This window comes from Cygnus atratus, chromosome 3 (assembly GCF_013377495.2).
Source record: "Cygnus atratus isolate AKBS03 ecotype Queensland, Australia chromosome 3, CAtr_DNAZoo_HiC_assembly, whole genome shotgun sequence".
NCBI classification, from domain to species: Eukaryota; Metazoa; Chordata; class Aves; order Anseriformes; family Anatidae; genus Cygnus; species Cygnus atratus.
This window is the reverse complement of record NC_066364.1, coordinates 97,767,540-97,789,127: the sequence shown is the minus strand read 5'-3', so window position 1 is coordinate 97,789,127 and position 21,588 is coordinate 97,767,540. Positions and strand designations below refer to the sequence as shown.

Below are 21,588 nucleotides of genomic sequence, written 5' to 3'. Positions count from 1 at the left end.
TTTCCAAATACATACATGGCACAAATTGTTCTGCTTCAAAAAAGGAAATATCGAGTGTACATTTTTGGAGTTCCATTAGGATGACACACATAAAGGCTTACCCTTGCATTTCCCCTGCTTCCAAGTCAATTTTTTTTTCAGTGAATTTCTTTCATTTAGGGGGGAGGTTCCAGGTGGGTTTCTGAGGAAAGGGGGAAGTTGCAGACAAAAGAGGTCACAATAAAACTTCAAGGAGAAGAAGCCTACTTAAAAAAAAAAAAAGTGCAGGGATGCAGGGATGCTCCAGGCAGATAGTGCTTTAGTTCTGTAACAATTAAAGCTGTTCTACCTTGGAGTACAGTTATTGTAATGAGCAGTCCCATTCGCCATGAACATTTTATGACTTTTTCCCATATGCTCTTCTACTGTCACTTCCAGCATTCATAGTGATTTTCTTTGTTAAGTCAGTTTTAAGGAGCACCAGTTTCCTAATGAAATGTGCATGTTCAACACTACTGACTTAAAAAAGGAAAACACCAAACAGCAGCAGCTGAAGGAAAAGAGGAGACTGGCACTGTACTTTTAAACAGCTGTGCCTGGCTCTGTCAGACAAAAATGGCTGTGAAGCTATGGTGCAAGTGCCCATGACCATACTTGGAATTATCGAGGAATATTCTAGAAACAGCCCCTGGTCCCATCCCTTTGCTGCTCCAGATACAGCTATTAGGACCAAGAAACCTCACTAATGTCTACATAACTCTTACACTGGTAAGAGTTATGTAGTTGCACCTCACTTAGGAGATGCAGAAATATTTATCCATACTGTAGCTCACTCTCTGGAATTCAACCTTATTTTACTGGGTTGCAGCTTTGTCTGTGCAGCCGCTGCTATTCCTATAGTGTTGGGGGAGCATTGTTGGCTTCCTGCTCAACAGCAACTAGATCTCTTCGCAGCTGTTACATCTTTGGAGGCCCTTCTCACACAGTTCCCACAGTGTCCTTGACCGCCTTACTCTTGCTCCTGTTCCTCTGTAGAGTGAAAAAAAAATAAAAATACATAAAAATAAAAAACACAAAAACCTGTAGCTTTATGACTGGTGTAAGACTAACAAGGACAAAAACCAAACCAACAAACAGGGTCATGCTGCTGGTTTATTGAGCTCAGTGTGCCATTTCCAACTGCAGCGGTTGCTTCACGTGCCTGGTGTGAGGGACCCACCAGACACACAACGCTATTTCCCAGTGCTTCCACGCACCGCTATCAAACTGGCTGTCCTTTGAAAAAAACAATTTGTGCTTTTATCCTCCACCACACTCGCTGACATGGGGCATACTGGTTTCAGGCCACGCTATGCTTAAGGCTGCTTCCAGTTGTTCCTTCCAAATCCACTCGTGGTACGTGGCCCGTCACTTCAGAGAAGCTTCAAGCAGCCCCCCACGCCCGTGCCACTATGGGCCCCCTTCTACAGCGGCCCCACAGAGGTCTCAGTGCCCTGCCGTGCCTGCTCGTCCCCCCCTTCCCCTCCGGGTCCCCCCGGAGCCCGTGTGAGGAGCCCCCGGCTCTGCCCCTGCCCCGCCGCCCTCTGCCGCCCCCCAGCGGCGAGGCGGGGCGGGGCGGGGCGGGGCGGGGCGGTGCCGTGCCGTCACGGGGAGCGGAAGTGCCGTCATAGGAAGCCCCCCGCTCCTCCCCCAGTGGAGGCAGGACGGGCTCTAAGATGGCGGCGGCGGAGGAGCGGCTCCTGTCGGAGGGGGAAGGCGGCGCCCTGTGCTCGGCGCGGCTCTCCCCGCCCCCGCTCCCGCAGGCTCCCGAGGCCTCGGCGCTGCTGGAGCAGCCTCCTCAGAGCAACACGCTCATGGGGCTGCCCATCGTGGCCATCGAGAGCATCCTCAGCTTCCTGTCCTACGACGAGACGAGCCAGCTCCGCCTGGTAGGGGCCGGGCCGGGCCGGGCTGGGGGGCCCTGTGGTGGCCGGGCCCCGTGCCCGGAGGTGGGGAGGTGGCGGCGGCCGGCGGGGAAGGGGCGGGTTGGGGCTCGTGGTCTTATTTCTTATAGTGACCGCTGTTTTCTAGCGGGGGGCGCGGTGGTGGAAGGGGGTCAGCGCGCCGCGTCTCGCCTGTGTGCTTATTTCTGCTCAGAAAGGTGAGGTCTGCAGGTGTAGGGGATCGCTGCTCTACGTGCGGGGCAGGGAAGGGAGACTTAAAGCCTTTGCCTGCCTGAGAGGCTGCCTGCTCCTCGCAGTCATACTGGTAGATCTAATAAAAGATATTACTTGCGCTTGCAAGCATCGTAATGTCAAAAAAAAGCTCACGAGATCAGTGTTTAACAGTCTTGAACTGCCTGTAAGGAGCCTTGTGTCGTAATATGATCATAATGTGATCAGCTGCTGTCTTGCTCAATTTCTTAGGAGATCATAAACGGAAAAACAGTGATGGAACTAATATGAGGCTTATGTAGCCTTCAGTAAACTTGCCTGTACTGTTTCTATTTTAAGAACTCATTAGCTTAAACTAGGTAGTATTACAAGCACATTTCTGCAGAGAGTTGGGCTGTGTTTGTCCTTGATAGGCAAACTGAAGTGTAGCAAGCTGACTCTAACCTTAAACTGAAAGCTCTTCAAGCAGAAACTCTGTCTTTATTTGTACTGCACCAAACACACTCTACCTAAATATTTCTAGCATGCTGTCAGCCTAGTAATCTCAAAAGACTTTTGCTTCTTCTCTAAGAGTAGGTAGGGGATTTGTGGAAAAGTATTCAGTACAGCTTTTTTGGATTGCAGCCCTTACAGCTTGGATGACAAGAAGTATGTGTGCTGTTTGGGTATGCTTAGTGTTGTATGGTCTGTATTGCCATGCTAGGCACTGTTCTTCGCTGCAGTTTTCCTGTTGCATTTTATAAATGGTAGCTGTGACAACTGTCAGTAGGAGGATTTTTCTTCTTGCAAGGCTAACTTAGTGTTTGTAAGCAATGCTTTGTCAGCAGTGAAATTCAGAATAGGAAAGATGGTGGTGTAAGGACTAAAAGAACTGTTTAACTCATTGTGCTTGTTAACAAGTGAAACACCTCTTTTATGTAACACTTACAAGTCTGTTATTGAAGAAGACTGTCACTTGCAGAAGCTTCAGAAATGGCAAAACCAGACTGGGTAAATATCAACTTAGACACATGTGGAACAATACTAGATGTAAAACAAAGGAAACTATTCAGTTGATCTTCTCCTGTTTTTATTTTTGAGTAAGTGACAGCCAAGAAACTTAATTTCCATCAAATTCCATTTTTTACCCTTAAGACACATCAGAAAACGTGAGAATTACTCTGAGATGAAAGTACGCTTGTCTTTGTTAATTGGCACTAATGTCAAGAATCACTGCCCTTCTGATTTGATGTAGTCGAAAGTGTGGCTCATAAGCACATCTACTTGGATCAGCTAGGTCTTCTAGTTTGCCAAGCAGAACTAAAAGTGTTCTTTTGGCAACTCATGCAAGTTAAGTGTGCCCTGAAATGGATTCATTATTGCATGTAATGCCACATCATAAGGGGTTAAAGTACCTTGGGGAAGGTAGGAGGATGTGATCCAGGACGTCAGTTGACCTAAATAAAGCTTGATCATACATATATTTGACAATAAGTGTGGGTTCCCTAAACAGATCAATTTGAACGCGTTTTCTGGGTCTCAGCATTGAAAATGGATGTCCTAATCCTTCTTTTTCTGGATCATCTTGACAGATGCAAACAAAGTCTTTTGAGTTGAATGGGTGTTGAAGCTAGAGTGTGCACAAAAAGGTAGACTAAGGAGTTGGCTGGGTGGGAGGACGCAGAATGCCAGCAAGTTTTCAGATTAAAATAGAGATAGGAACCTGCATTGTTTATGCGGAGTGTAATGAGGTGTATAATCTAAGGATTAAGATATATAAGTCTGTTTCAGTCACTGAAGAACGAGGTAAAGGACGTTACCTGCTTATCATTACCGTTGGGCAAAGCAAGACCATGGGCCTGCCCGTGTACGAAGAAGCACTTGTTATACTTAACTGAACATAATGCCTCCTGCTGTTCCTCATGTTACAGCATTTTAAAGCATAAATGAGGTACCTAACTGGTTAAGCAGAGGAGTAGATCTAGACTAGTGGAGACTAAACAAGTAGGTATTCAGAATGCAGTCATGTCTGAAATTATGCCTTAATGCAAATTGTGAGTTATCAAACTTCTGTTTGGAGAAAGTGAATGAGAAGAAAAGGAGCAGCATTTTACTTTCTGACGTTTTGAATATTTACTTAACCTACTTCCTTTGATATCTTGTCATAAGAGAAATGCAGAAGCCCCAAAGATCATTATGGCTGAAGCTGTAATGTTCAGGAGGTAAAGCCTAGCATGCAGGCTGATGTGGAAGCTAGTGTACCTTCCAGCTTTTGATTGGTTATTTTGCTGTAATATTTTTTAATGTCTGTACAGAAGCTTTAGAATTTTGACCATGTTTTTGAGATGGTAGAGCAGTTCTGAGATAACAAGATCATTGGAAGGCAGTCAGAAAAGCAAGTAACGCGTGGTTATTCAGGTTATAAGCATGACAGGGAAACATACTTGCTCTATTCTATGCTTATATGATCTGGAAAGGAGAATGGCTGTAGGTTTTCATTCATGCTTTGGCATCATCCTGGAACAAATCATTTTACTTAATTATGCCTTATTCTACTTACTCTACTGATAAATGTATGTGTGTGATTTTTTTCTATTAAATAGGGTGACATCATGTTTGGAAGAAACACTCCTCATTTTGAGATGCAACATTTGAAATGCCAAGCAATGCTCGTTCTAGTGAAGGACGATCGGTTTTGAGCATGGATACCATATAACAGTTTACAACGGTGGTGATACCACGATGAACTTTGATCAGTTGACCTGAAACAGTAGAATGGGCTTGTGCTGCTTTGTTATCTTTAAAGATGCAGTCAGCTAAGAGGATGAGAGCTGGATACTTTCAAAGTGGGGTAATAATAAAATCCTCAGTCTGAGCTTGGAAATAGCATTTCCATTCAGGCTATTACTACAGTGAGCATGACAGAAAACAAACACTCCGTGATTAAAAACAATCTATGAACACGTTGAAGATAAGGTTATCTTGGATTCTGACACACATCACGAGAGTCTTAAATTCTACAGCAAACCTGCATTACTGTTCTGCAGAGCACAAATAAGGACGGATATCCTTTGGACGGCACAGCTTTAATCTTCACACAGTTTCAGTAAATCTGTATTTCCAGGCATTTCTATTTTCAGGCTTCATGTTGAAGTCATTAGCATTTTGTCGCTTACTTGTTCTTCAACTTAGAAAGGCATTATGAAATAAGGGTCTGTGTAGCCTCTAAATACCTTATAAATATAACACGTAATGAACCTAAATAATTTAGTATATTTTTGTTTTCTGTTTTGACAGTGGTCATCTGTTAGTGAAGCTGGGAAGAAGTGAGACATACTTGAGGAAAGGGAAGCTGGTAGTCCTCTACTAAATTGTGTCAGTTTGGTCACAAATGAAGTGGAAAATCAGTTCTTTTATAGAAGTTGTTATTGTATACAAGTCACCATGCTGAGAAGCAGCTGCCTTCTCATTCTGGATTTCGTGTGGACCTTGGAACAACTTTCTAACACTGAAATTTGAACGCAGTATCCTAGTTGGACCTGACATTTGAGGAAGCTTGTACTGTTATAGTTTTATGGCTAGAATAAGAAAATATTCAAAAAATTGGCAAAAACAAACGTGAGCAAATTTGAACTTTTACGTTTCTTGCAGTCCATTGACATAGCAAGTATTAGTAACCGTCTTGGACCAATACGAGCACTTAAGAGTGATAATGCTACTTTATGTATGACTGCTGACTGTGCAGTCTAAAAAGTGTATTGTTCTTATAACTTCAGATGCCGTGTTTTTAAATGGTGCGATCAAGAACCAGCTGAGAACTAAGAGGTGACTGGTAAAATAAGCTGCAAAAACTGCTGTTTTCTGGTGGTATCTGTTTAGTCTCTTAGGGTTCTAGTCTGTTTATATGACAAATATGGGCAGTGTCCAGAAACTGGAGCAAATAATTCTTCATGCTGAGAAGCGTAAGCAAATGAGTAAGGTTGGAAAAGGCAATGTTTAAAAACCTAGTGCAGTTTGTCTTACCCATGGCGGCCTACCTGCTCGCTTGGATGTGGGAGAGCCTCAACACAGTAAAAGGTACTTTCTGCCACCAGATGTCAGTATAAACATGATTGATATCTCTGTGCTTCTGAAGTTTGTCACTAATAATGTATCTAGGATTGTGTGTTCGTTTTGTTTTTCTTCTGCTGAATAATTGCATAGTTAATGTAGCCCTTGTGCAAGTACTCGTTTCTATTTCGGTTGTTTGATATAATTAGAACTAAATGTAAGCTGTGAAGTGTTATACTTAAACATGGTGTCAGATCTAAGCATCACTAATGCAGTTGATATCTTCGAAGAAATGTGACAATTTCATCCTTCCTGTAGTTGAAGGGCTAGCATTATGTTTCATCCACTGGAAATAATTCGCTAATTCTAGTGAATGTGAGGGACAAGTATACTGAGACTACCTCTGGAGTTAGCCTGACTGGTTATCCTCCTTCGACTACTAACAAGGAAGATCTAATATGAAGAAAGACAGACAGACTGACAGCAATTACTTAATGGTCTCTTAAGACAGATGTGTTTGAAAAGAGTCAGTGCTTACTCAGAGAACTTAGACTAGCTGTGACTAGAGAGATTCTCTGTGATTCAGAGAAAGCAGAACTTCTTTAAGTAGTACCTTCCGTATAAGCAAAAAATAATCGGTGGCTTTTCTAGAAGTGAGAACCTTCTTTCTCAAGATACAAACTATGTAGATTTCAAAGCTATGAAATGAGTACTGTATGGAGAGGAAGGAGTGTTTCCTTAAATAAAAAAAAAAAAAAAAAGGAAAGAGCAAAGCTGTTCTGTTGGAAAGTGTGGTCGCACTTGGAGTTGTGCACTTTAATGTAAAAAAAAAAAAAAAAAGCAGTTTGAAAGAATAGAGCTGGTTAACCAGTCTCTTGCATCATCAGAGCTGTGAATTGCAAATACTTTAAACTTTTGTACACATTGGCTTTGTCTCGTGACTGGTGACTTTTTAAGGTTTAAACGTAGTAGCTCATTATTCCATCTGCAGCTATTAATGTCCTTTCTCCCTAAAGCTGTGAAAAAATTGAGGCTATCAGTATGCAACATAGCCAACAAGGGAATCTCTTAAATAGAGAGGACTTCTTACACAAAACAGAATCTTGCTTCATGTGCACTGTAGTGCTTAATTCTTTAATTTTGTCTGTCTTCAGAAACATAAGTGCTAAATGTTGAAGGAAAAAAACATACTTTCTTGGTTTTAAGGCATCTTTTTGAGACAACAAAATATTAACTTCATCTACCAAAATCATTCTGGAGAACAAGTTAGAAGCTAGATGCAGGCATTTGCAATTTTGATTATTATCACAGGGAAATCATGTCTGCTTATATACGGGTGGAATTTGGACTACTGACACTTGTTAGGCAGTATCAGAAGATTCGTTTATTAACTGTGTGGAACGTAGTTGCTGCTTTATGGGGAGTATCCTGATCACTGTTAGAGATGGTGATACCTCGAGTTGCACTGCAGTTTCTGTGTCTTGAAATGGAAGAAAGAGAATCTTTCCAAGAGAATCCACTAAGAGAATCTTGTACTGCTCAGCAAGTATGGATAAGATAATACTCAAAGTGACTTGTGGCATTATTTGAAACTTAAGGGATGTTTTTGTGTGTGTTTTGTTTTACTTAAATACAGGTTTGTAAACGAATGGACTTGGTTTGCCAGCGAATGCTGAATCAGGGATTTCTAAAAGTGGAAAGATACCACAACTTGTGTCAAAAGCAAGTTAAAGCTCAGCTTCCAAGGTATGTACCAGTTAAAACTGTAGCTAAACCTCAGTGTGCTAGATTCTTCTCAGCATAATGCTAAAAAGGAATTTCTTGCTGGCTAATTCAGCTTAAATATCTTGAAAATTTGAATCTTTTTTCCTTTTTTTTCCCAAAAGTGCCATAAGCCTAAGATCTAATAACAAAATAATGCTGTGCATGAATGTAACTTGTGGTGTACAGTACTAGGAGCTGGAATATTGCAAAATGTGTCATAGAAAAGAAGGGTCCTATGTTACTCAACCCTTCTGGCAAAGCCAGGAGGGGCTCTTAGGAATGGATAGATGCCATTCTTTTACAAGACAAACTGCCTTTGGTGATGATTTGTCTACGACTGATTAAAAAAGCAAGGTTCTTCCTTGCCAAGGGTTAAATCAGGGAAAGGGAGGGGGGTTGATGTGTGAGCATTACTGGGAGCTTAAGGTTCTCACTAAGACATTGTCTTTTCACCTCTTTCCAGAGAATAAGTGCAGTTGCTGCTGCTATGTCCTATCAGGTTTCCCATTCCGGGTGAAGAAACTAGATGCTACTTACTGTTGTGATCCTTTCACAAAAACTTGTACCTCACTTTATGTTTTGTAGCAAGCAGTAATACTATATTAAATTTGTGTATTACATTGAGATACTAACTGTAGGCATATGCGAGGATAAAAATATGCACCATGACTCAGTGTCTACTGCTGAAAGCCTGTTCTTAGAGTCCTAAATTACATAAAGAGTTTATGGATCGTGTAAGATGTGGTAATTATTTAGCGAAAATACTGTCTTAAAAAAAGTGTGCTACATAATTGCTAGCTGATTTTTAATCTATATCACTTTTTTCCCATGCAGACAGAACAACGTTAGTGGTTGTTTTCAAGCCTCTAAAGGATTTTAAGGATGAATGAGTGTTAGAGTTTTATTTTGTTGACTCACTGTTAAATTACTCTCACTTAATGGTCTGTCTTCTAGACGGGAGTCAGAAAGAAGAAACCATTCACTAGCTCGTCATGCAGACATCCTTGCTGCTGTAGAAACAAGACTTTCTCTGTTAAATATGACTTTCATGAAGTATGTGGATTCCAATCTCTGCTGCTTCATACCTGGAAAGGTAAAATGTAGACTAAATTATGTGAATGTTTATGTTTTTACAAAACATGATCATGTAACTTAAAGTAAATTTGTCCCGGCTGTCCCAGGTTGTATAATGTATGTTCATACTAAAACTGTTTCTGATACTTAAAACACAGAAGCCAATACTCTGCTATAGCAGTCAGTCTGAAATGAAAGAACCAGACTATATCTCAGCACTATTTTAAACTTGATTTGTATTTTCCCTTAGGATTTTTATGAGTAACCAGGATACGCAGGGTTGAATTCTGAATTGTAACTGTACAAAACAGTTGGAGGCTAGGTCATCAGAAGATCTAATAGTTTAGACCATGTGTACACTAGGGACTTGGTCAATCAGGAAGACTTTAAGGACCTTTCTTAAGGGTTTGAGTACTTCAAGTTAATTAAATTAAGATGCATAGTATGCGGAAACACTGTTCATTGTGATAATGAGTTAATTATTTCTGTACGTTAGATGGAATAAAAGTTTTAAGTGTAGATAAACTTTGTTAAATATTATTACTACTAAACAATTCTGGTATTTCAGACTCCTGCCCCAACATAAAGTATAAATTATCCAAATGGGATGTATGACAGTGATACCACTATTTTATAAGCTGTGAAAACAGAGGTATACAGAAGTGAGTTGACAAAATCATGAGCTGAGGAAGACTGTTATAACTTAGGGTTGAAATGAGATCTGTGAGCATAAGCCTGATGTTCTATTCATTGATCTTTCTATGTGAGGTTTGGATTTGTTGATATAAATTTTTAAAGAGCAGAAAATTGAATTGCACTGGGACGAATGCAAGTTAGCTGTTGGGTTGAGATGAAGCATGGCAGGCATTTCTACGTCAGGATGTAGAAATGTACAGTCTACATTTCTACAGCAGGATAGGCTATCAGCGTGATTTTTTTTTAATCTTGAAGAGGTAACAATTTCTATACACAGTTGTTGCCTTGATACTAAAATTATTAGAGTTTATTATATTTACGTTTATTTACATTTATTTTTATAGATACTGTATGTATATATATTTAAAAATACTGTAATTTAATATAAAGTCAAATAAACTGAAGGCCTTGATACTCACTTGATACGTAAAAGAAATACTACCCTACTTTTTTGAGGGATAGACACAAAAAGCAATGCTCAAGCTAGACCTAGGGTGTGCAGGAGCTGTGCAAATGAGCTTACCAGCTGTTTTCATTCTGGGCACTGAGTCATAAAGGCCTTGTTTGTATTCTGATGTAACAGCTAAGGAGATTTTTATAAATTATTGTATACTTGGTATACAAGCCTGATGCTGCTGCTTTCTCTGCACAGCTATCAATTCACCAGAAAGTCATGTTTTGGTCAAGCCTACTCAAGGCTTAGTGTTTAAAAGCGTGTGGTTTCCCTTACCTGTCCTGTTTCCCTCAGGAAATTTTCATTTGAATGAAGAATGCAGAACTTTCAGGATGTTAATTTGTGTTAGAATATGTGAATATTCTGGTGGATAAAATTAGAGAAGTCTTTCGTAAGATTGTTGCATGATGGCACATTTCAGTCACATCTAGCTTTTGCAACTTTTTAGCTAAGCTTCCTTTATTAAAACACAAGATGCAGCTGTGTTGTCTTAACGATGATTCTGAATTCTTATGATTGTAAGCCATTCTTAATCATGTGCAAAATACCTGGCTTGGTAGTTTCTGTAGTAAGAAGCCAGTACTCCTATCTGGACCTCGTCAGACTATAATTCGTTAGATCAGCAAGGCAAATTTCATCTCTTCTAAACAAAGGGCTTGCTTTTCAAGCATATAAAGGAGGTGCTTATGTTCTCTGCTAGTTGTGGATTAATATTTCATAAATTAATACATTTTGCACGTAATGTTGCGAATTCAGATTTTGGGATCGTGCAACTGAATTCAAGTAAATACATACAGCTCTTCAGACCGACATGACTATAATTATTGCTACTCCATTTGTGTGTTTTATGTCTCACGATTGGCTGTGGGAGTGACTGCTCTGTTGCGTGGCTTCCAGTGTCTTGGTTATCCAAAAATAAATCGTTATGCTCCACTGAGCACATAAAACTCAAGTGTGGATGCAGTAAATCAATTTCACACACAATGTGTTATTTCATGAATTTGAAGAGAGTCGTGATATGTCAGGTGAATGGTTTCTCTGGTATATCACAAACAGGACTTAATTTCAAAACACTGATAAAGAACTAAAGTACGTAGTGATATGCAAGAGTAACAGTTATGTAGTAAAGTATGATATAAATATCATATTTGATTTTCCATTGTTATTGGTGCTGCAGAAGGTCCTGGAACTGGAATATGCCTGAATATGCCAACGCTTTTAGAATAATGTGAAATAATCTTGCCTTTATCAGAAAAACCTAAATATTCTTAAATGTTTTAGGTAATAGATGAAATTTACCGTGTGCTAAGATACGTAAACTCTACAAGAGCTCCTCAGAGAGCTCATGAAGTTCTTCAGGAACTAAGGGACATTTCTTCCATGGCTATGGAATATTTTGATGAGAAGATTGTTCCAATACTGAAAAGGAAGCTGCCTGGGTCAGATGTATCAGGACGTCTGATAGGAGCTGCCCCAGGTATTAATTTCAACGTATAGTTGAGGTGTTTTTGTGTTTGTTTTCTTCGTGTGTGTGTATGCAAAAACTCACAGCACTATCTTTTTAAAGGTTCATCCCTTGCATAAGTGAGCTTTATCACATAAGTATTAATGATACTTGTTTCTTAAGAATGCCAACTGTGGAATTCATTTGCTTTGTAATTTAAGGAGGCTTTGTATTACCAAAAGAACGGTCACTTGAATGTATGTTATAATTATGCATAGTGTGTATTCGTTAAACAAACGCTTTTGTGCCACCAATGAATGAGACTTTATTATTGCACTTGGTTGAAATTTGGCACATGAGATAACAACTCAAGATGCCTTTTATATTTAGTATGATCAGCAAATTAGCCTAAGATGTTGTAGTGCATACAGAGCTAGAATATACTTGAATGTGCTTTTTTTCCACTTTGCCAGGGCACTAAGGTATATATTAACGAGCAAAATACTTGTGAATAATGCTGAAAAGGCAATTAAAATAAGTCTATAAATAAATAAGCTGTTTCTTTGTATGACCTGTCAGACTTTCCATAATTTGTCAACCAAAGTTTAACATAGTTACCCCATATAATGGCCAAAAGCAAAAGGTTAGTAGAACTGCAGTGTTTTCCCTTTACTGAATTTATTTCCACACTGTTGGAGAACTTTAGGAATTGTGAAGTAAATTCTCTGAAAGGATAACTTAAATAAATAAATAGACCCTAACCAAAAATGATAGGCCTAACTGTAGGAGCTGCTTGTTGTTTCTGGTATGTCCTGTCAATCCTTTTAGCCATAATTGTGTATACCACCTCTTAGTTATATCCCGTTAATTATATCTCAATTTCATTGAGTCTCTCAGCTGTGGGAGCAGTGCCCAAAACCGGTATTAATTGGCTCGCCAAACCCAAGGCTTTATGTGGCATAAACATGCCTACCTTGGGTTGAGGGAAGAAATAATCTACCTAATGGCAACCCTTTAGTGTCAAATAACCATAACTATGCTGTCATCTTAAAGAAAAAAGAGGAGGAGGATGCCTGTTCAAGGCTGTTCCAGATTGTTCTGTCTTTGTAGTGCTTAAAAGTTGTATCTTACTTGCACTGCACTGGTAGAAGAGTAGAATGATAGAAAAAGTGATAGATAATTTATGATAGAAAAAGCGATAATTTATGATAGAAGATAGAAAAAGCGATAGATACGATTTACGATAGAAAAAGCGATAGATACGATTTACGATAGAAAAAGCGATAGATACGATTTACGATAGAAAAAGCTGAAAGAAATGATGCAGCAGCTGTCAGTGTCCTTGATTTGCAGGAACTTTACCAAAAACAACAAAGCCAAGCTCAAAACCCCGTATAGTTTTAGTGTTTAGGAGGAATAAGCATACAGCAATGTGGGAAAAAATTCCCCTTCCTGAAGAAAGTAAGTTAAAACTGAAATAGCCTGTTAAGCCCTGAAACAAAATTTTTTAGATTTTAGCTGTGTACAACTATGACAGCAGAATTGTACTGCTTTATTGAAATATTTAATATAGCAATTCTGCAATACACTTAATTTATGGCCATGTTGCTGTGGGTTTTTGACATAACATTTGTGACCCTAAGTCTAGCTGAGAGCATAATCTCTCTATAATTTTTTTATCCAGCAAAAGGGGGGGTGGGGGGTCATACTTAGATTTTCAGTAGTACGGAAAACAACTTATCATTCATTTTCTAAGTATTTTATATTAAAGTAGTTGGGCCCCGAAATACCGTATGCTCTCGTTAGACACTTAAGTAGCTGTAAATCAGTTTACATGTTCACCGAACTTCCAGCCAGTATTCAGATTCCTATTTGGGGTATAGAGAGAGAGAAAATATGCAAACTGGTACACAATTTATACTTTTGACTAGAACCTCATGTGCCCCCCCATCCTCCTCTAGAACCTACTGCCCCCCCCGATCCTCTGGAACCCAGCGACCCCCCCCCCCCAGCCTCGCATCCTCTGGAACCCAGCGCCCCCCCCCCAATCCTGCATCCTCTGGAACCCAGCGCCCCCCCAGTCCTGCATCCTCTGGAACCCAGCGCCCCCCCCCCCCCCCCCAGTCCTGCATCCTCTGGAAACCAGCGCCCCCCCCCCCCCCCAGTCCTGCATCCTCTGGAACCCAGCGCCCCCCCCCCCCCCCCCCCCCAATCCTGCATCCTCTGGAACCCAGCACCCCCCCCCCCCCCAATCCTGCATCCTCTGGAACCCAGCGCCCCCCCCCAGCCTCGCATCCTCTGGAACCCAGCGCGCCCCCCCCAATCCTGCATCCTCTGGAACCCAGCACCCCCCCCCCCCCCCAGCCTCGCATCCTCTGGAACCCAGCGCCTGCCCCCCCCCAGCCTCGCATCCTCTGGAACCCAGCGCCCCCCCCCCCCAGCCTCGCATCCTCTGGAATCCAGCGCCCCCCCCCCCCAGCCTCGCATCCTCTGGAACCCAGCGCCCCCCCCCAGCCCCGCATCCTCTGGAACCCAGCGTCCCCCCCCCCAGCCTCGCATCCTCTGGAACCCAGCGCCCCCCCCCAGCCCCGCATCCTCTGGAACCCAGCGTCCCCCCCCCAGCCCCGCATCCTCTGGAACCCAGCGTCCCCCCCCCAGCCCCGCATCCTCTGGAACCCAGCGCCCCCCCCCCCCCAGCCTCGCATCCTCTGGAACCCAGCGCCCCCCCCCCCCAATCCTGCATCCTCTGGAACCCAGCGCCCCCCCCCCCCCAATCCTGCATCCTCTGGAACCCAGCGCCCCCCCCAGTCCTGCATCCTCTGGAACCCAGCGTCCCCCCCCCCAGCCCCGCATCCTCTGGAACCCAGTGTCCCCCCCCCAGCCCCGCATCCTCTGGAACCCAGCGTCCCCCCCCCAGCCCCGCATCCTCTGGAACCCAGCGTCCCCCCCCCAGCCCCGCATCCTCTGGAACCCAGCGCCCCCCCCCCCCCCAGCCTCGCATCCTCTGGAACCCAGCGCCCCCCCCCCAGCCTCGCATCCTCTGGAACCCAGCGCCCCCCCCCCCCCCCCCCCCCAGCCTCGCATCCTCTGGAACCCAGCGCCCCCCCCCCAGCCTCGCATCCTCTGGAACCCAGCGCCCCCCCCCCCCCCCCAGCCCCGCATCCCCTGGAACCCAGCGCCCCCCCCCCCAGCCTTGCATCCTCTGGAACCCAGCGCCCCCCCCCCCCCCCCCCAGCCTCGCATCCTCTGGAACCCAGCGCCCCCCCCCCCCCCAGCCTCGCATCCCCTGGAACCCAGCGCCCCCCCCCCCCCAGCCCCGCATCCCCTGGAACCCAGCGCCCCCCCCCCCCAAGCCTCGCATTCTCTGGAACCCAGCGCCCCCCCCCCCAGCCCCGCATCCTCTGGAATCCAGCGCCCCCCCCCCAGCCTCGCATCCTCTGGAACCCAGCGCCCCCCCCCAGCCCCGCATCCTCTGGAACCCAGCGTCCCCCCCCCCAGCCTCGCATCCTCTGGAACCCAGCGCCCCCCCCCAGCCCCGCATCCTCTGGAACCCAGCGTCCCCCCCCCAGCCCCGCATCCTCTGGAACCCAGCGTCCCCCCCCCAGCCCCGCATCCTCTGGAACCCAGCGCCCCCCCCCCCCCAGCCTCGCATCCTCTGGAACCCAGCGCCCCCCCCCCCCCAATCCTGCATCCTCTGGAACCCAGCGCCCCCCCCCCCCCCAATCCTGCATCCTCTGGAACCCAGCGCCCCCCCCAGTCCTGCATCCTCTGGAACCCAGCGTCCCCCCCCCCAGCCCCGCATCCTCTGGAACCCAGTGTCCCCCCCCCAGTCCTGCATCCTCTGGAACCCAGCGCCCCCCCCCCCCAGCCTCGCATCCTCTGGAACCCAGCGCCCCCCCCCCAGCCTCGCATCCTCTGGAACCCAGCGCCCCCCCCCCCCCCCCCCCCAGCCTCGCATCCTCTGGAACCCAGCGCCCCCCCCCCAGCCTCGCATCCTCTGGAACCCAGCGCCCCCCCCCCCCCCCCAGCCCCGCATCCCCTGGAACCCAGCGCCCCCCCCCCCAGCCTTGCATCCTCTGGAACCCAGCGCCCCCCCCCCCCCCCCAGCCTCGCATCCTCTGGAACCCAGCGCCCCCCCCCCCCCCAGCCTCGCATCCCCTGGAACCCAGCGCCCCCCCCCCCCCCAGCCCCGCATCCCCTGGAACCCAGCGCCCCCCCCCCCCCAGCCTTGCATCCTCTGGAACCCAGCGCCCCCCCCCAGCCCCGCATCCTCTGGAACCCAGTGCCCCCCAACCCTGCGTGCCCCCCCCACCTAGAATGCAGCGCCCCCCACCCTCTAGAACCTAGCGCCACCCATTTTTAAGAGAAAAGCAGAAATTGTGTCCCAGTTTTCATTTTTTTTTTGTTTCCAGTTCTCTCTCTTTTTTTTTTTAATCCCAACTTTCTCTGAAGTTCCAGGGCCCTCAGCAGCACTAACAACCATGCAGCTGTTCTCCAAGCAGAACCCTTCGAGACAGGAAGTCACCAAACTCCAGCAGCAAGTAAAAGCGAATGGTGCCAGCGTGACAGTGCTAAAGCGCGAAATCTCAGAGCTTCGCACCAAAGTGCAAGAGCAACAGAAACAACTCCAAGATCAAGATCAGAAACTGCTAGAGCAAACACAAATCATAGGTGAACAGAACGCCCGATTGGCTGAGCTTGAACGCAAGCTGCGAGAGGTGATGGAGAGCGCAGTAGGAAATTCTTCAGGCTCTGGCTCAAACGAACAATCTCCAAGAAAGAGGAGGAAGGCGGTGGAATCCACAGACTGTCCTAGGAAATCTAAACGCCTTCGAAACAGAAAATAACTTGGGAGTAAATGACACCTTCAGGAGGATACACTGCTTCAGTAGCCCAAGCAGGTCTGCCTGTGTGGGTCCTGTGACTAGTTTCATGGTGTCTGTTAGGCTGCTGGCTCTTCAAAACACCACTTAGACTCGAACAGTAATTTTCTTTCATTGAGACTTTTCCCCTGCTTTCTGTATGGGTGGGCCTAACGCACAGGATCTTTAAGATTTGCAATAGATACATGCTAACCAGACCTGCTCTGTTACATTTTGAAGGGTTAATTTTTTTTCTGTGCAGATGTGTTTAAAGTAAACTTATTTGTGTTTATGCATATGTTCACAAACTCTTAAATAAATTCAGTCTTAACTGACAAAAAAGTTAAGCTTAAAAACAGATGTCCTGTTCACTTGAAGAAAAGACCCCCTTTTAAAATCCTGTTTTAGAGAACTTGACCTTTTTTGTTACAAGTGACCTTGTCTGGAATGTCTGAAAAGTAGTTAATACTTTTTTGGGATCTCTGTAACGAGTAAAACTGACTTCTTAAGCTACAGTACTGGCTATATATTTTTGTAAACTTAACAAGGAAGGGCCTTCTATCCAGTCTTCGTGTGCGCACACCCTAGTAATTCTTAGGTCCTGGGAGCCATATTCTACGTTTGCATGGATAGATGCATGTACAGCTTAGCCTGCTAAAAGCTCTTGCCTGAAATTGTTCTAAATTCTGGGAGAGAGTACAGAGACCTACAAAGCAATTCCTTTGTTCCTCAGCCATAACTTAGCATCAGCTTTCAGCACAACTGCTTTCTTCAGATGAGGTTGTCTTATGAAGCTAGTTGCAGGAGGACTTGAACCCAGGCTATCTGCCACTTTCACTGCCTGTAAATTGCAGGTGTTGCTAGCCAAAGCTGGAGAATTGAGAAGCTGCCTATGCATCGCTTGATTTATAGGCCAACATCTAAATAAATATTAGACAAATTGTCCCTACAATAACCAAACTCAGGGGGACATGATTTGAATGAAATGCTGTATTATGGAAAAACTTAAACTATTTTGTGTGTATGTGTGTGGGGTGGGGTGGAGGTTTCCTCTGTAATACTGATGACAATATTCTAGCTTTCTTTATCCTAAAAGGTAAATCACTTCAGACAAAGCTTTAATTTCTTTTGCACTTCTGTTTTGAGCTTGTAACTGGAAAAGCATGTCTTGCACTGTTCAGTCTCTCTGGTCACTTTAACAACCTCAGAGTTGTGTACAGTGATTTTTTTTCCATCTGTATATTTTTGGAACCTTATACAAATACCATTGTCCTTGTTTTTGTTTTATTGTACTAAACTATGTAGCTTTATCATATGACTTGTTTTTTTTTTTTAAATCAGCTGCTGGTTTGGGTTTAGGTGGTACTGAATTCACCTTGATGTAGCACTGAAAAACACAGACGCTGCTTTCACAGCTGTTCAAAATCCTAATACTATAACCAGAGGTTAAAGTGCAGGTTTTTCTTAAGGTTTGTGTAGCTGTCAGCATAACACAGTAGTTATACTTAAATCACCAAACAGGTCAGAAATCTTCTGATCAAATGTTCTGGAATTGTAGAACTAATTTTTCCTGAAACTGAAGCTACAGCTTTTGCTTCTGGAACACATTGACTCGTATCAGAAGTAACACTGCACATGCCTAAGTTTTAGCAGACATTTAATTTTCAAATAAACTTGTTTGCCAGATTGAGGCTTTTAAGAAAGTATGTTTCTTAAGAAAAACATGAAGCAAATGGTACAAGGCTATCTGGGGGAGAAGTTGAACTGTTAAAAGGATGATTTGCTATTAGTGGTCTTCCATGGCTCTTGACTTTTTACTCTTACAGGTCTTTTGAAGAGATGTATCAGCTGTTCAGTTTTAAAATACTGGCATATACTTTTTTTTTAATCGTAATTTTGAATGATTCTAAAGGTCACCATAAGAGCTGTAGTTACTTTGTATCACTTGGTACAAATTCACTTAATGGTCTTTCATGATGACAAATTCATGTAATGGTCTAATTACCAGATGTTTGTGGTTAAATACTTCTAAACAAGTATAAACCTGTGAACTACATTTATTGAAAAGGCTTATTCATACCTATCTTAATATACCTCATTTTTAGATTCTTTATTCACTTGTACAAGATGCAAACAACATTCCTCCCTTCACAACAAATAGTTTCAGGTTAATCGGACGTACTGTTTATTTGTATGTCGGTGAACCTCTGGCTGTGGAAACTGAGGTGGAAAGAACATCCGTGTATTTATTGTTACATGAAATATTCTCTATGAACAGTGCCAAGTTGGAACCTTCAACTCAAGGAAGTGTTGTGTGCTGCAAGTCAGCAGGTGCATCCTGCTCCTCTGCACCCTGCCAAATACAGTAAAATTGAACCAAGCCCACTGAACTTCATGGGTAGAGGGAAGGCTTACAAACAAGCTCTGAGAAATGCCATCAAGTACACAACAAAGGTGTACAACCTATTTAATTTCCACTTCCCGGGGAGGGGGAGAGAGGTCAGTATTGGATGGTCCTGAAAAGATGGGAATATATATATACCAGTGGTACAGAAGTAATAATAGTGTAGACTAACAATTAATAGCTAATAGTTTAGACAAAATAGCTGGAACATGAACTTCTGACGCTGTCTTGTCAATTATTTAATAAAAAAAAGCATGCATTTTGCAATATATGAACAAGTTGATAAATAGGCTGAAGTAAAACTAAATCACTTTTGACTTTACAGATTTCTGTGCAAATTTACAAGGCTTAGGATGTCAACGTACAAAAGTGCAGTGATAGCAGCAATCAGTGATTGTGTCAAGGAAGAATCTCTCACTATGGAGACTAAGATGTTTTTATGAAGTAACATGAAAAAATTGTTTTATTTGCAGCCAACTATCAGCTTGTGCAAGAAGTTTTATGACTTGGAGCAAGGGCCGAAACAGCTCCTTAGAGTTGAAAGAGAAAGTGATAGTACTGGTCTTCTGTAGTTAGTTCCTGAGAATTGCTTAAAACTGAGGCTGGCCTTCCTTTTTGAGCTTTTTTTTTTTTAAATAAAAATAATAATAAAAAATAGAAGCTTTTTGTTTCATAGGTTTTGATTTTTTTTGACTTTTTTTAAAGTTTGGGTATCTAATGAACATGGTGAAAATGATATCAGAAGACTAGAAGCTGCACAGTGATCCTTTTTTTTGAGCGAAAAGCTGTTTGCAATCACATCTTTCTCCTCAAATTGAACAACCCGTGATTTTTCTGTGAATATGTAAATATAGAAATACAATCACCTTCTGAACAAAGGCTAACAGATGTAATAGGTGAAAGCCCTGGAGGAAGACAGACACTACCTGCTTAACAAAATAAATTTCTCAGATTAAAGAACAGATAGAAATAGTAACTTCTTAAATTTCTAATACTCTTAGCGTAGCACATTAATTTAATCACATACGTTTATTAATGTTATGAGGATGTCTTTTCATAATTTCTTAACGTGAAAGTTAAGGCTGCATTGAACAGAAACTCAGTTGCTCTTACTGCGATCTTCTAAGAGTTAACTATGGGGAGCGCTTAGATTACCTAGGGAATTCTCAACATTAAGGGCCTCTTGAAAACAGTATGGCATAGGAGCTTGTAAAATCTATCTTCAGAACAGAGAAGACTACCCAGTTAGTTGGTAATCCCGAAGGTTTTAAAAATGTAACTGATCAATTACAGTGATTGTTCATACATTCACCAGTAAATTTAGTTTGGGATACTTCATAGTAATTTTTCTACTAGTTGTGAGCTGTTGTGATACTCTCCAGTTCCATTCCTGTGCTGCTTTATGCTGTATCCGGACCAGCCCTGTTGTCCACGTGCTCTCTGCTGTTGCGGAGTCGTGCTGACTGCATCACACCTTCCTGGTTAAGCAGGGATGTGCTGCCAGGTTTGGTTTATGTGTAACTAAACACTCTGGGATTTCTGTTCTAGCCTTGTGCTGGCTGAAGACGTGCTAGGTACTGGACCTCCCTGTCTTCTGAAGAGAAAATGTCAGATACAAAAACTGTTCGCTTGCCGAAGACCTAATAAATCTGGATTTGTTACACGGAATGCTTTAACCAGAGAAAGACTCAGTGATTAAATAGAAAAAAAAAATTTGCACTTTAAGACACTTGGGCAACTAAATTTTCTAAAACTTTCCTATTTGATATCTTTCTCAGCTATTTAAGCCATGTTTGTCTGATAGGACTATTTAGTTTATAAATCTGGAATCTTTTATCAATTTTCCCTCTGAAACTTGTGACTTCAGAAACCTGCAGTGCAGTACATATGCCTCTGTGTACTGAATGATCATATTCGCCCCCTCCTCCAGCTACCACCTTTCTTATCAGCAGACGTTCATACTTTTAGCAGTATAATTCCGATGGATGAGAAGGTCCTTGGTGCAATGACGGATAGCAGTGCTAATTCTGGAACTACAGCCATAAGGGAAAATTTTCAGAAGCATTACATACAGTGTTTAGAGTGCAGTTGAGTGAAACACCTCTGATCTTGGCAACTTTGCAGTCAGTCGTGGTACTGATAGCACAAAAGTACTTCCTGGTCTACTGTGAAGGAGTCAGTGAACAAGTAAAACTTTTTCTAGACGTCCCTTGCCAGGACAAAATGCCGTGATGAAATTTAGACATCTGTTTATGCTGCAGCAGTCCTCAGAAAGACTACAAAATTCAGATCATGTGGCTAAGCAGAGGAAAGCTGTGAATTAACTTATCTGTTCTCTGCTCCTTTTTTTTCATTTCTAATTCACATTTTAACATATGCGGATTAAAAATGCATGTAAACAAATCCATTTGCGGTTATGTTTTACAGATCCTGTGCTTCGTCCGTTACTTTAGATCATACCATCTTCAAATGGGGATCGTATTTCCCCTATTTTCACAGCTGCACCTGTGACTTTTAGCAGCTTGCATGGAATAGCCCTTTTTATTATTATCAATAAATTTTAAGTGAGTCAACATGAGCCTTGAGATATTCACGACATTAACAGATAAGGTCTTACTTTCTTTGTAATAACTTTTTCTGTTGTTTTTATCACTACTATTGATTATTTTAATACCAATGGATTTATGGACAACTAAAATTCCAAGCAATAGTCATTTAACTTCTACATA

The 21,588-nt window shown here is 43.0% G+C and overlaps 1 protein-coding gene across 2 annotated transcripts; it reads left to right on the top strand.

Moving 5' to 3' along the window:
• Positions 1-1,649: 1,649 nt before the first annotated feature.
• On the top strand, positions 1,650-19,821 carry FBXO28 (F-box protein 28). 2 transcript variants are annotated; one of them, XM_035556934.2, is made up of 5 exons: positions 1,650-1,907; positions 7,798-7,907; positions 8,880-9,018; positions 11,431-11,626; positions 16,046-19,821. In XM_035556934.2, exons 1-5 carry the CDS (start codon positions 1,695-1,697, stop codon positions 16,438-16,440), a joined length of 1,053 nt encoding a protein of 350 aa, XP_035412827.1. In that variant the 5' UTR covers positions 1,650-1,694; the 3' UTR covers positions 16,441-19,821. The 2 variants fall into 2 exon arrangements, with proteins under 2 accessions (XP_035412827.1, XP_035412838.1); XM_035556945.2 differs by having other exon boundaries at positions 1,654-1,907; positions 16,052-18,141.
• The last annotated feature ends 1,767 nt before the right edge of the window (positions 19,822-21,588 follow it).